Here is a 14,208-nt window from a genome sequence, read left to right as displayed (position 1 = left end):
ACAGCACTTCCCCCGGTGCCTTATCTGCCCATGAACACAAGGACGTTATTTTTCTACACCTGAGTATTGATTAAATCCTAAATCCTTTATGATTCAGAGCACGCAGAGAGCAGATTAAGACGATTTAATTTGCTCCTCAGCATCATTAGCGTGGTAGCACTTTCAGCTCATCCACACGAACCCCCTGATGTGTTCATTCTGAAAGTTTTAATGAAAATTGCGTATTAAAGTTGTTGCTAATCGGTTTTGCTACGCTCCTGCCTGCTCGTAAGATTCATAGGAGAGGGTCAGCTGTGAGTTTGTCACCATGCATGTGTATATTTATACTTAGCCCAGTTTTACATACGTGAGTTTGCCTTCCCTGGAAAAAATAAAGGGTCGAAACATCCACACGTGCAGCCTTTTTATCTGATCCCGGACAAGGATGATGAATACATCTGTTACTGTTGCAGGGTGGCTCACGCTCTTGCACAGTTATGTCACCGCATTAGGAGTTGACCAGATATTGAATCATGCATTTGTCACAATCCTGGGAAGACTTCCGTGAATTAGACTCTGTGCTGTAACACACATGTTGGCTCATACACATACTGCTCATGCACACACACTGAATTTGATATATAGTGTCATGCAAGTAATCCAAGAAGATGCTGATAAAAAAAAACATTACAAATGTTACGGACACACTTGACAAACACATAATTAACAAAGCAGCAGAGAACACTGTTTCCTCAAATAGAAATTTTTATCTACTGTCTCAATACTGACCTCCTTCTCTCTCTCTCTCTCTCTCTCTCTCTCTCTTTCTCTCTCTCTCTCTCTCTCTCTCTTTCTCTCTCTCTCTCTCTCGCTCTCTCTCTCTCTCTTTCTTTCTCTCTATCTCTCTTTCTCCACACTCCATGTGCCATCACCACCCACTTACTGCCTCCTCAGCGGGAGAAAGGTTAATACCCTGCTCCTGTCTGTGTCTGCTCTTCCCTGTGTGTTTGAGTGTGTGTGTGTGTGTGTGTGTGTGTGTGTGTGTGTGTGTGTGTGTGTGTGTGTGTGTGTGTGTGCGTGTGCATGTGCGTGCACATAAATGCAGTAGAGCAGCTTCTCTAGTTTCTGTTTTCTCCAAGTGCAGTAAAACAAAACACAGCAACGATACACAATCAGTGCAAACAAGCAGGACATAAGCTATGGTATATGTGCATGTATACATATATACTGTATTATGTTTTTAGATGATTAATCTATTTAATCTTTTAAGACTTGTATTTTAGAACAAAGAAGTGCGGGCATTAAATCAAACGCCTGGCATTATTCTATTTCCCCCCCCAGCACCAACAATGCAATAGTCCATCTCCCCTTTTGTGTTGGGATTTCTGTGCAGATAATTGTTGCTCGGCACCTTTTTTGGATTTCAACAGCAACATAAAACTCTTAAAAACACACACAAAAAAGAATAAAATAAAGTAAACATACACAAACATACATAAACTAAATGAAAAGATTTCACATTAACAACATTAATTTGTACCTGTTCAAAAAGAAGTAGGAGTAAGCATAAACTTGTTGGTTTCTATCTTCTCAACTATTAATATATCAATCCATACATTTAATCTATCTATCTATCTATCTATCTATCTATCTATCTATCTATCTATCTATCTATCTATCTATCTATCCATCTATCCATCCATTTATCTATCTATCTATTTGTCTATTTATCCGTCTATCTGTCTGTCTGTCTGTCTATCTATCTATCTATCTATCTATCTATCTATCTATCTATCTATCTATCTATCTATCTATCTATCTATCTATCTATCTATCTATCTATCTATCTATCTATCTATCTATCTATCTATCTATCTATCTATCTATCTATCTATCTATCTATCCATCTTTCTATCTATCTATCTATCTATCTATCTATCTATCTATCTATCTATCTATCTATCTATCTATCTATCTATCTATCCATCTTTCTATCTATCTATCTATCCGTCTATCCATTCGTCTATTTATCCGTCTATCTGTCTGTCTGTTTGTCTATCTATCTATCCATCCATCTATCTATCTATCTATCTATCTATCTATCTATCTATCTATCTATCTATCTATCTATCTATCTATCTATCTATCTATCTATCTATCTATCTATCTATCTATCCATCCATCCATCCATCTATCTATCTATCTATCTATCTATCTATCTATCTATCTATCTATCTATCTATGTATCTATCTATCTATCTATCTATCTATCTATCTATCTATCTATCTATCTATCTATCTATCTATCTATCTATCTATCTATCTATCTATCTATCTATCTATGTATCTATGTATCTATCTATCTATCTATCTATCTATCTATCTATCTATCTATCTATCTATCTATCTATCTATCTATCTATCTATCTATCTGCATACGTACATATGTGACGTATAAACATCACCCTGTACCCAAACCTAACCCATAACACAGCCCTTCCTCATCCCTTTACCTCTGTAAATACATTTTTGTATATATTTTTTTATCTTTTTAAACTGAATAATGTTTCTACTTTGCTTGAGTTCCTCATCAAAGCTGAATTTTAATCGAGTAATTTGCTAAACACTGGGTAATTATCATCAAATGTTACTAACACAGGAGTAAAAACGGCATTTGTTAGTGGATTAAAACATTTTGATGCAGGACTAAGAAGTATTTAGAGCAGCAGGACAGCGTCTGTGGGATTGACTCAAAATAAACTACAGTCCCCGTGTTCAGCGTAATCAAAGCACATGAAGTCTCATTGATGTGTTTTTAATACTTTTTTTGAGAACAACAGAGCTCCGTGGCACAGAGGAATAAGATATAACAGACTCTGGCTACTTATTTGTTAAAAATAAGACATAATATTGACACCCTTATCCGTTAAAAGTTATCTGTTTTAAATCCCCAAGTGGCAACTTCTGGGTCTGAGAAATGAAATGAAATAAATAAATGAATAAAATGAAATGATATGAAATTAAATTAAATTAAATTGAATTGAATTAAATTAAATTAAATTAAATTAAATTAAATTAAATTAAATCAAATTAAATTAAATTAAATTCAACTCAATCAAATTAAATTAAATTAAATTAAATTCAACTCAATCAAATTAAATTAAATTAAATTAAATTAAATCAAATTCAATTCAATTCAATTCAATTCAACTCAATCAAATTAAATGAAATTAAATTAAATTAAATCAAATTAGATTCAATTAAATTCAATTTAACTCAATCAAATTAAATTCAATTAAATTCAAATAAAAATGGAAAAATAAAGCTAGTGTGCCCAAAACTGCAGTTCATGGCGTGACCTCTTGAGGCTGGCTCCAAAAACAGAGAAAATGCTCATAGAGACATAAATGCGTTTACAGTCTGGTACAAAAAACTGTTTTGGTGTCTTTCGCTAATTTCCCTATTGATAACAACTTAACGGGTGATGAATTAGTTTCACATGTGTTGTTGCCTTTTGGGGAATAATTCATCCAAATATCGGACAAATAATACGGCTTGTGTATCATGGCTGTGCGTTTCACTGGACTAAAGGACCGTTTAAGAAGCATGTGCTCCCGTTTTTTCGGCTGAGTGAAATTCCAGTAATTTTGTCTTCTTCCCCGCTAAATGTTCTTGTCTCCTTGTTAGCCTAGCCTGTTAGGCTTTGCTAGCTTGGTAGCTTCAAGACAAACTTCATTCATGTCCGCGCCTTCGCTAATTTTTAATTAGTAGCTCCACGCAGATTTTCTCATACACTGTGTTCAGACTTAGATAATAAAACAGTTGTGTTCATGTTTAAAACCAGTGTAGACCGATGCAGAAAAATCACAAATCAATAACGGATTCGATACAGAAACGGAGCGTTAAGTAGAATCGATAATGACATTGGTATCAATAAAATCTAACCAGTTCCCCTCCTTACTCTCCTCACCTGATGGAAATGTGAATTTGAGCCTCACTTATGGAAATAAATGACTTTTAAAGTGGATGAAAAGAGTGAAAACAGTCTGATAGAGATTTTTTTTCATATTTCTATTCATAACAACACAGTATTGGTCACCAAATGTTGCTATAAAGCTATGCCCTAGTAGAAGACGGTTTTTTACAGTTGAACAATGAACTTATTATTCTTAACTCCCCTCCACCCTGTTACTCAGGCATGATATATTACTCTAATAACAGAGGGGCTGCAGAGTATGTAAGGTAGTGAGTTGTGTGCTGCTGCTGCTGGAAGACAAATTATATAATGATAATACAGTATCCAAGTTAGAGCTTTTTACTGCATGATAAACTGTATTTTTATAGCGTGCTGGGCAACATTTATGCCCCTCTAAATTGTTCTCATTCCAATAATGCTGGCCCTGAAATGTGTAAATACAACATGCGTTTTTAACTTGCCTATCCGGTTCAACAAGCAAAGTAAGAAAACACACAAAAAATTAATCATGTGCTGGGTTGTGCTTTTTTTTTTTAACATATCCAAGATAATAAGAAAGAAGATTCACTTGTACTACTGAGAAAAGTAACTCGTTAGGTAACCCTGTACGCCTTTGGATGTATTGACTCCAGTCTTCCACTAATTATCTGTAACTCTGCGGACTAATCACATGAATGTTAGATGCGATATCCCCTTAACAGCTCTTTATTAACGATTGTGTTTGATTACAAGTCAAATTAAGGGGGTATCAGCTGCTCACATAAAGCCTAAGAATAACTAATAATTCACACAACAGGTAACGCAGGCAATGAAACAAGAGGCTGACAGGTGGCACCTGTGCAACCTTTTTAGCAGCTAATGATCTGACAGCAAACTGGGCAGAGGCATAGGCCTACTCTTTGGAAAGACTTCACGTCTACAACATGTCAGCGCCTTGAGAAGGGAAACGGTCTGATTGATTTTACACAATATATTGTCAGTCAGAGCGTATTTATTTGGATTGCTCTTCACATGATGTGCTCTGCAGGTGGAGGACAATGTAATCTGGTGATTGTGTTAAAAAGGGAACATTCAAAATAGTATTTTCCCACTAATGCATCTGCCAGGAGGAAGACAGGCCATTATCCTGAAGGAAGCCCAGTGTGCAAACTGCAGACACACAAACATACAGTACAAGGCCCTCATTAAAGCAGCTCAGCGACATGTTACAGCACTCATGTATCCATTGCATCTTTTTCAGGCTGTGCCACAGTTAATCTCTCCTCTGAATGTGGCATTTGCCGCCACAGGGGTTGTTAACACTGCACTGGCCGATGCTGATGCATCTTGTATGTGTTGGCTTAAGGATTATGGAAGGGAAAAAAAAGCATATAAAGTTCACGGCTGAATAATTGATATTGCGTTGGATGGGTCACAGGGTGGCAGCGAGGATGAGGAGGTGGAAGTGAAAAGCAAATGCCAGCAGATGATCACTACACTCACCTCAGCCTGTGAGGGCTTGTTAGCAGCTGGATCTGATAGCTTCTCTGCTACATGGAGATATCCAGATAATGAGATTTGGGTAATGAACCGGACTTATATAACAGTCATATTCCATCGCCTAACTACAGAAGGTTTTTAATTTAGACTGGAGAAATAATGGCTTTCTTCTCGATTGCTGCAATAAGTAATTTTCGAAAGTGAACATTAACGCTAACATTACACTGCAATTAGAGCACTTGCAAAGGAGCAACAAAAACACGAGCATAAAAAAAGTGCAGAAGCATAAAAGTGAAGTCAATAATCCAAATAGGTTGTATTGAAAATGGCAAAAAAAGAGTATGGCTGGCAAAGTTTTGCTCTCAGATAACGAGCTAACGAGCTGTTAACCTTTGGATGAAACATTCCTCAAAGGATTCACTGATATAAAATGACGCTGGCAGATGTGTCATCAAAAGTTAAATTTAGAAAAGGGCCGTATGATCATTCAGTTCAAACTATAAACGCCACTGTGCCCGAGTCTGTGTGTGTCCTTATGTACGTTTATGTGTTAGGTGCGAGTGCATGGTCGTATGTCTTTGTGTGTCACAGTTAGAGATGGGGACTGTGCTGGATGCGAACGGAGACTTCAAACAGGTGTGCAGGGAGCCCTTTCTCTCTCTTATCCATACTAACTAAATCACTGTTTCCACTTGTGAAATTAAAGCAAATAAAGTTAGCCATCATTGATGCTGCCTGCCACATTTTTAGCTGGTTTTTCAAATCAGCTTCTGCAGCATTTTATGGACTTGGCTGTGGAGAGGAGGAAGGGCTGCGATGGTCTATGACTTAGCAGAGGTGGTTAGTTGCTCACTTCTCGAGTGTGCAGCACAGTGGGCATATAAATCACACTGAAGGTTACTACAACCATTGTTTGATTGTGCAGGCTCTAAGAGAGGAATCTTTTTAAGCAACAGTTCCAGCATCGGGGCAGCATTTAGCAATGTCGGTCTGTCCATGCACCACTTTGGTCGAGATTGAAATATCTAAAAAAGTATATGATGGATCTGCATGAAATTCTCTACAGACATTCATCAAGTGAAAGTTAATATGCGTCCGATACGTTGCTTTAATACATGAAAGCATGGGTGTCAAACTGATCCAGTAAAGGGCGGCTGTGGCTGCAGGTTTTCCTTCCAACCAAGCAAGAACACACCTGACTCGACTTACTCAATCACCTGAACTGTCTTCACATAGTTGATTTGTTGGACCAGGTGTGTTTTTGATTGGTTGGAATGAAAACCTGCAGCCACACGGCCCTTTACTGGATCAGTTTGACACCCATGCTTTCATACCTGCAAAATAGGGCTGGACAATACAACCACGATCTTCTGTCCCGATATATGTAATTTCATATTTCAGTAATGATATATATCACGATATGGCGTGTTTTCTGGTAATTCAATAAATAAGTAGTTATGATATATATAAAATAACGTCATGATAAAAACAATTTTTGTATACTCCTGTGTGAAATATTTTACAAATTAATATTACCAAGTATTTTCTCTCTTTATTAAGGACTTAAGTGCAAAATGAACATTTAAAAGTGAAATTATTGAGAAATAACTATACACTCTATACACTGGCTTTGTCTACACGCATTCACACAAATAGTAATTGGATTCGGAAATTTGAGTTAGTGCTTGTTATCAATCTAGACAATGTATCTCGACGTATGATTTCATCACGATACGATTCCATTGAAACAGGCTTCCTACAGTTTATGGCAAGTTGAATTCAAGACTTTTTAAGACTTCTTATAATGACACCTGAAATGAACTTTAAGAACAATTTCATAATAAACAACAGCGTCCCGGGCTGCAACCACATGACTGTTGTGTTGCTATGGTGACGTTACGGTGAGAGGCGTTTGGTAAATTAAACAAAATGTAAAACATTTTCAAGACCTTTGCAAGTTGGAATCATTTTGATAACAATTAAGGCCTTGTTTTTTTTACTATTATTATTATTTTTGCGGATAATGTCAGTAAAGGTTAAGTTGTTTTTCACCTTCTGCCCCGTCTGAATACGACCCCTTAGTAAAACATATGTTGATATACCGTCATAATCCATCAATATGTAGTTTCCACATATTTCTGACCATAGAGGCGCTTCAAGACGCACTCATCAGTTTTTTTAGATAATTTATTCTGTCCTTTAGTTTTGTGTTTACTTAATTTTGTGATATCAGGAAGCTACGTAGCACGCACACGGCGACAGGGAGGTGACGTAGCGCTTAAATCGAGTAACTCCTCCCACCATAAAGGTTTTTTTTTTTTAAAGATTATATTTTGGCAGTTTTTTCAAACCTTTTCTTAGATAGGACAGACAGGAAATAGGGTGAGAGAAAGAGGGGGAGACATACAGCAAAGGGCAGCCACCGGCCGCCCCAAATACAGGGATTTCTCAATCCTGTGGGAGTCAACCATTTACATTAAAGACTATTTTACCCCACACCCCCAAGTCAAACTAATCCCTTCCGAATAGACCTTTTCAACAGAATTCCATTGCTGGGCAACAGCCTTGGTCCTTGGTAACTTCCTGTCAGCTGATGTCATTCACATACACTGCAACAGGATATAAACTAGGACTGTGTTGGAATGTTTATGTTTACAACTTTGAAAAGGTCAAATAGGGCTAATGGTTGGTTCTTGTGGTCCTTCAAAATAAAAGTCCTCTGCTACTTTAATGTTTTTCTTGTTTTTTTTTATTTAGGAACATAGGAGCACAAAAAAAAGATATTCAATACCTATTTTGATACCAAGGCAAAACAAAACAGGATACTTTGTCCCCATTTTTCTTAAAATAAAGATATGCAGTGCAGGTACAGAAGAAGTCACCTAACACATGCTGTATTTCTTTCCCATTATGTCATTTCTGCAGCCTTGGGTGGAAAATCTGATTATCGTAGATGTGCCTTTTGTATAGCCTCGATACCTCCAAGACTATGGACTGTTGATATCGTTTGTAAACACGTGGTATCGAAAACATGATACTTCACTATTTAGCCCCCTGGAACAAATTCATTGATCAGACATTGATTATGGATGCACTACCCAACAGCAGCTGCACCAGCAAGTGGGCGTGAGGAGCCAAGTGCAGCGAAGAAAATGTAACAAAATGAGGTTGTGTGACTCTTGTGGAATGGATGCACTGTTGAAGTTAAACGCAGCATGTTTTTCATTAGAAAATCTTTGAAGAGATTTTGCCCAGAGCCCCTCCCAACCATTCATCCTTCACCCCCCGCCCTTTCTCTCTCAGCATACATTTTAGACTTGTCCTGGCTCTCTCTCTTGCAACCCTCACACACACACACACACACACACACACACACACACACACACACACACACACACACACACACACACACACACACACACCCTCTCACTCTCTCTCTCTCAGCCTGCCGGTGCTGCAGTGGATCAGACGCAGAGCTCTGGCGCGCCTGCTTCTCCGCGGCAAATCGTTTCATCTGTTGGAATAGGGCTGCGTTAAAGGGGGGGAGAGATGCTACCTGCTGTTTCCGCTGCTTCAGCTCCTTCAACTCTCAGTTCGCTCTCCAGTTGTTGTATTAGCTACAGCTCCAAACCCACACTCGTTTGACCCGGTTAACGCGTTCCGCGCGGACTCTAATTCTTGCGTAAAAGCCGTGAGTAAGCGACGCGCGTCCCGATCTACACGACCGATTAGAAGCAGAGAGCGATGCGTTAGTTTAGTCACGCCAAATGCATGGGATTGCATATGAGTTGGACGGTTACGGGATGGAAACTTGACTGACGAGCACATCGAGGCGAGCAGCAGCCGAAGCAGCGTGTCCTCACATGATCGCTACGAGCTCCGCGAATGCTGACTGAACTGTGTTTGACTTTGTCCCGAAAATATCCAGCATGCCATGTATAATTAACCACGCATTATGCTAAACCATATGCCGAATACATTATTTATTCGATTCTCTAAACACTTGCAATTAACAGGAAAGAGTTGGTTTACACAATATCTGCAAAAGCTCGCCGTTATACCCAAACTCCACCTCGCGTAAAGGAGCAGGGCACGTGTTGAGCTCTCTTGCATCTTAGTTGCAATATTCGCACTTGATATATAAGCCTTCTCCGTCTCGGCTCCGCTGCAGCACTGGGGCCAACTTGTTCCAGTTCAGCTCACCTTGAACCATGCCGGTGATTTGCAGAAGTCCTCCCCCGGTGACTCGCTCAGCCCGTGGGCATGCGATGTTCCTCCTCCGTGCATCTCTCATCGCGCTTCTCTTCCTCTGGCCACGGCCGTCCGCAGGCAAGAAGAAGCTGTACATCGGAGCGCTGTTCCCCATGAGCGGAGGCTGGCCCGGCGGGCAGGCGTGTATGCCCTCTGCTCAGATGGCCCTGGACCTGGTGAACAACAGGAGCGACATCCTGCCCGACTACGAGTTGGAGCTCATCCACTACGACAGCATGGTAAGTGCATGTGGAGGAGAGTGTGAGGAGGTGTGCACTCAAGTGATGTGTGGTGTCAGTCAATGAGAGATCTAATCATCTGCCTCTCAAAATATCAGGAGGAGTAACTGACTCAAGTGTGCTGATGTGATTATCAGTTGTCATCCCTGTTGTGTTTCATTTTGAGTTGTTTTGTGGCTTTTTACGGAGATTATTATATTTTCCACCCTGGTTTTCTCCAGAGTCGAGGCAGGTAAATGTCACGTTGACAACAAAATAACAGGAGAGCCTGGTTTCTTTCTTTTCTTTCTTTGGGTAAAACCTGTCTTTTCCCAAGTCACAGTTCTCAAAGAGGAGCTTTCATAAAAGGTCACGCCGCTGATAACTAACCCTCAAGTCTTCACTCTGCCTCACAAAGGGGGGCTGCCATGCCATGTACAGTGCCGGTTTAGTGCTAAATGCCTGCTTGTTGCTCATCAATCATTAATCATGGTGGTATTTTAAAATGTCAGCATTATCAACCACTATAAATCCAATATCCGCCCCCTGACTGGTTTCATTTCCCCTCGCTACCCCAGATTACCACCCACTACACTGACATAGACTTTAATCAAAAGGCACATTTATTTATCTTAGTATGAAAAGCTTTATCGGTGCCTTGTTGCTGCCTGTTTTGATTGTTTTTCTGAAAGTTTCACCCAAAAGGAACCATTTTTCTCAATAGTGGGATGAAAGGAGAAGCATGAAAACAATTACTGGATAGCCTCACTGTCTCCTCTCTTGAGGGTTATTATCCATCATGCTGCAGGACAGATGCCTGGAGAGTGGCCGGGGCACCAAACAGTTAACTGTACCAGGACTGGTTAGAAATTTGCTACCAGCTTTATTCTGATTGGTGTACAAGGCTCTGCATTGGAATCCTGTTAAACAGAAGAGCAGGGAGAGAGTGTGTGTGTGTCTGTGTGTGTGTGTGTGTGTGTGTGAGAGAGAGAGAGAAAGAGAGAGAGATAGAGAGAGGGAGAGTTGGCATGGCAACACAGTTACTCTTGAAGCAAACCATAGAAACAAATAAGGTTTCAGCTCTGTGAAAATATGTGTGCACATTTATATGCTGGATGTATGCAGAGCTGATAGTACAATGCACGCCTGTTCACATTATCCTATGCATACACCTTGTTCCTCGCCATAAAATGCTAAACAGATCAAATGTAAGTGTGATTACAAGTGTATTGAAGCAGGCAGCTGCAGATTGTAGCTGCCATAAACATAAAGACAAAGCAATGGCATGAACAGATTTCATAGGGATTTGGAAACATCACTCCTCGTGCTTCAGGAGTCAGTGGCGCCTCCGGCTCGATAAATAGATGCAGATCCTTTGAATAGAACAGCTCAAAGACGTTGGTATAACATTGTCTGAGTGACGCTGGTTAATTCCTTGAATTAAGTCAAGGGGAGAATTTATTGCTCTTGCTCGGGGTACAGTGTGTTTGGAATAAGGCTTCTCATTGCACACACTTTTCACCTGGCAGGAATAGTAATGAGGATCTTACTCTCCGAGAGGCAGGGAAGCAATTATAAGAATAGGGATTAATTAGCTTTGATATTTACATGCAGTTATCACGACTCGCTCCTTACTCTTGTTTGGTCAGAGAGCGAATCTCCACCTTGTGATACAGCTTTTCTTTGTTTAACTGTGTGATTAAGTCAAGGGCGTAACTGGCCCTTTGTTTGCTCGCATCTCAAAATCAAGGATGGGGAAGCGTAATTGTACAGCAGAGTCTCTTGACCTGGATTTATCATGATGAGGAACTTTTATAGCGTCTTTAACAGCAGTATTGAATATGAGAAACACATGAAAGTGTGACTTGGATTGGGCAAACAGGTGCCAAAGTACACCTACACACACACACACACACACACACACACACACACACACACACACACACACACACACCAGTCCGTGACCATTAGGGACTGGGAGTATCAAGCGATGTCCTCAGCTTGTTCAACATCATAAAATATTCATGAAGCTCAACACTTAATCCCAGCCTGTCCCTTTAATGGATGCAGATACTCTGTGGTAGCAGAACGGCTTGTTTCTCTGGCTATTCTGGCGACAGCATCCTACTATTTACAGCCTTCTGAGATCTACACACACACACACACACACACACACACACACACACACACGGACAGACGCGTACACACACACGGAGTATGTGCAGACACACATTCTCTGCGCAGGCCGTTGCCATGGATATATCAAAGCCGAGACTGCAAACTTTGATCAATTATTAACAGTGATGGAGTGAGACAGTAGAGATACAGAGAAATGGTGAAACAAGGTGCTTCCCTCACTTCCGCCCTTTATTTTAATTGGCAGCTGTGACACGATCTCCCCGTCCATTGTGGCATAACCAGTTTTCCTCACTGGTCCTCATGCATGTCCATTGGCATACAAGCCCGGAGTTGGGTGCCAGACGTAATTATGAGAAAAATTAGTAGATGTAGCTGTGCATGCTTTGAGATTCAATACATAGGCTGTCCCTCAGGCCCTTATCTTATCCCCTCTTCACACTCTTTTTATATTATTCAATCTGGAGTGTAATTAGAGAGCGTATTATGACAAGCCAGTGTCTTCTGCTGCTCTCCACAGCCAAGGGAACCTTCAGTTTCTTTCAAAGGTTCCTGCAAGCTGGGTTTGACTGATTTGAGAGGCTACACAGGCATGTTAACATTGACACTGATATTGGCTCGGGGAATTTCAGCACCAAGGACAGCGACAGAAGAAGCGATGCTGTGTGTGTACGTGTAGCTGTTCGAGTGCATCTTTATGACCGTATGAACTTATCAGTGTGTGTGTGTGTGTGTGTGTGTGTGTGTGGTTGTGTGTGTGGTTGTGTGTGTGTCTGTGTGTACATGTAGCTGTTCGAGTGGATTTTTATGACCGTATGAACTAATCAGTGTGTGTGTGTGTGTGTGTGTGTGTGTGTGTGTGTGTGTGTGTGTGTGTGTGTGTGTGTGTGTGTGTGTGTGTGTGTGTGTGTGTGCGTGTAGCCGTTCAAGTGCATTTTTATGACCGTATGAACTAATCAGTGTGTGTGTGTGTGTGTGTGTGTGTGTGTGTGTGTGTGTGTGTTTGTGTCTGTGTGTGTGTCATTCAGTAAATGTGTATGTGTGTGTCAGTGAATGTGAATGGCATCGGGGGCCGTCAATCCAGGCGCTCTCATGAGCCAAGGAGGACTAGAAATGAAAGTGGAAATGGTGATGACTCCGGGGGGTCGTAAAAGACAGACCTCCAAGAATAGCAGAGATTTCTCAACCTTTATGGCATACCTGCCAACACCCCTGTTTTCCCTCTCTGTTTATTTATTTTTTTCAGTCATTTTTTCACCTCTTTCTGCACCGTGTTCCCTCTTTGTTACCAAAAGGTTTCATTATATTTCTGAACAGTATGTGAGCAGCTATAGGGAGTGAGACAACTGCATCAATTCCTTTAAAAAGTAAAGCCAAGTGCAAGCTGTTGCTTTTGCATCAATTACATTCATTTTAATTGTAAAGTGTAGGTCTTTAATTGAGTGCCTCGTTACATGATCTCGCAAACTGAGGGAAATTTGACCCCATTTAAAGATCTAAAGGGATTTTAAACGTGATGACTGAGAGATTTTAAAGCCCTTTAAGAGCGTTTGTCCACTAGTTATCGGGTATGGCATTCATTTAAGTTTAAGACGTTTACTGAACAAAGTTTAAGTTACATTATAAATGACGTCACTCCCTTAAAGAAGTATCAAAAGATAGAAAAATAAATATACATGCATTTGTCTTTGGACATTTTTAACATCAACTGTATCTTATACAATCAATAGAACGTATGAATTATGAATTTTGCATATTTAAACAAATATATATTCTCTCATTGTGGTTCTTGCAAAATATTTCTTCTTCTTTTTGATGACATGATAATATGAAAAATATAGTTTTGACTATACATGACAGGAAATAATAGCACTTTGTCATGAATAATAGCCCTAAGGTCAGAATCTGCACTTCTTTATTATATTCTAACTTCTACATGTTATAATAAGCAGCAGATCATTTGGAAAATGTATGAAAAAATAATGAGTAAGTATATATATATATGTATATATATAAAGTAGTTCATCATCATCAACAATGATTAAATGATTCAAAGATAATCAGCTAAAATTATGCATTGCAAAGTAAAACACTGTAACACCAGAAAGCTAACACGCTTCTCCTCAACATGCAGCCGGCCCACAGAGACAGAGAACACCGTATTTAAAA

The 14,208-nt window shown here is 39.8% G+C and overlaps 1 protein-coding gene across 1 annotated transcript in view; it reads left to right on the top strand.

Annotated features, from left to right (window-relative positions):
- gabbr1a (gamma-aminobutyric acid (GABA) B receptor, 1a) overlaps nucleotides 1-14,208 on the top strand; it is a gene marked incomplete at its 3' end in the record, with an annotated part of 74,084 nt that overhangs the window by 14,934 nt on the left and 44,942 nt on the right. Inside the window, exon 7 of the mRNA XM_083918189.1 lies at nucleotides 9,764-9,924. Within this exon, the coding sequence (XP_083774315.1) occupies nucleotides 9,764-9,924 (161 nt within the window). The remainder of the gene's footprint in view (nucleotides 1-9,763; nucleotides 9,925-14,208) is intronic.

This window comes from Echiichthys vipera (assembly GCF_963691815.1).
Source record: "Echiichthys vipera genome assembly, chromosome: 8".
In the NCBI taxonomy this organism is placed as follows: domain Eukaryota; kingdom Metazoa; phylum Chordata; class Actinopteri; order Perciformes; family Trachinidae; genus Echiichthys; species Echiichthys vipera.
The sequence above is the reverse complement of the archived record's forward strand: the minus strand, read 5'-3'. Positions and strand labels throughout refer to the sequence as shown.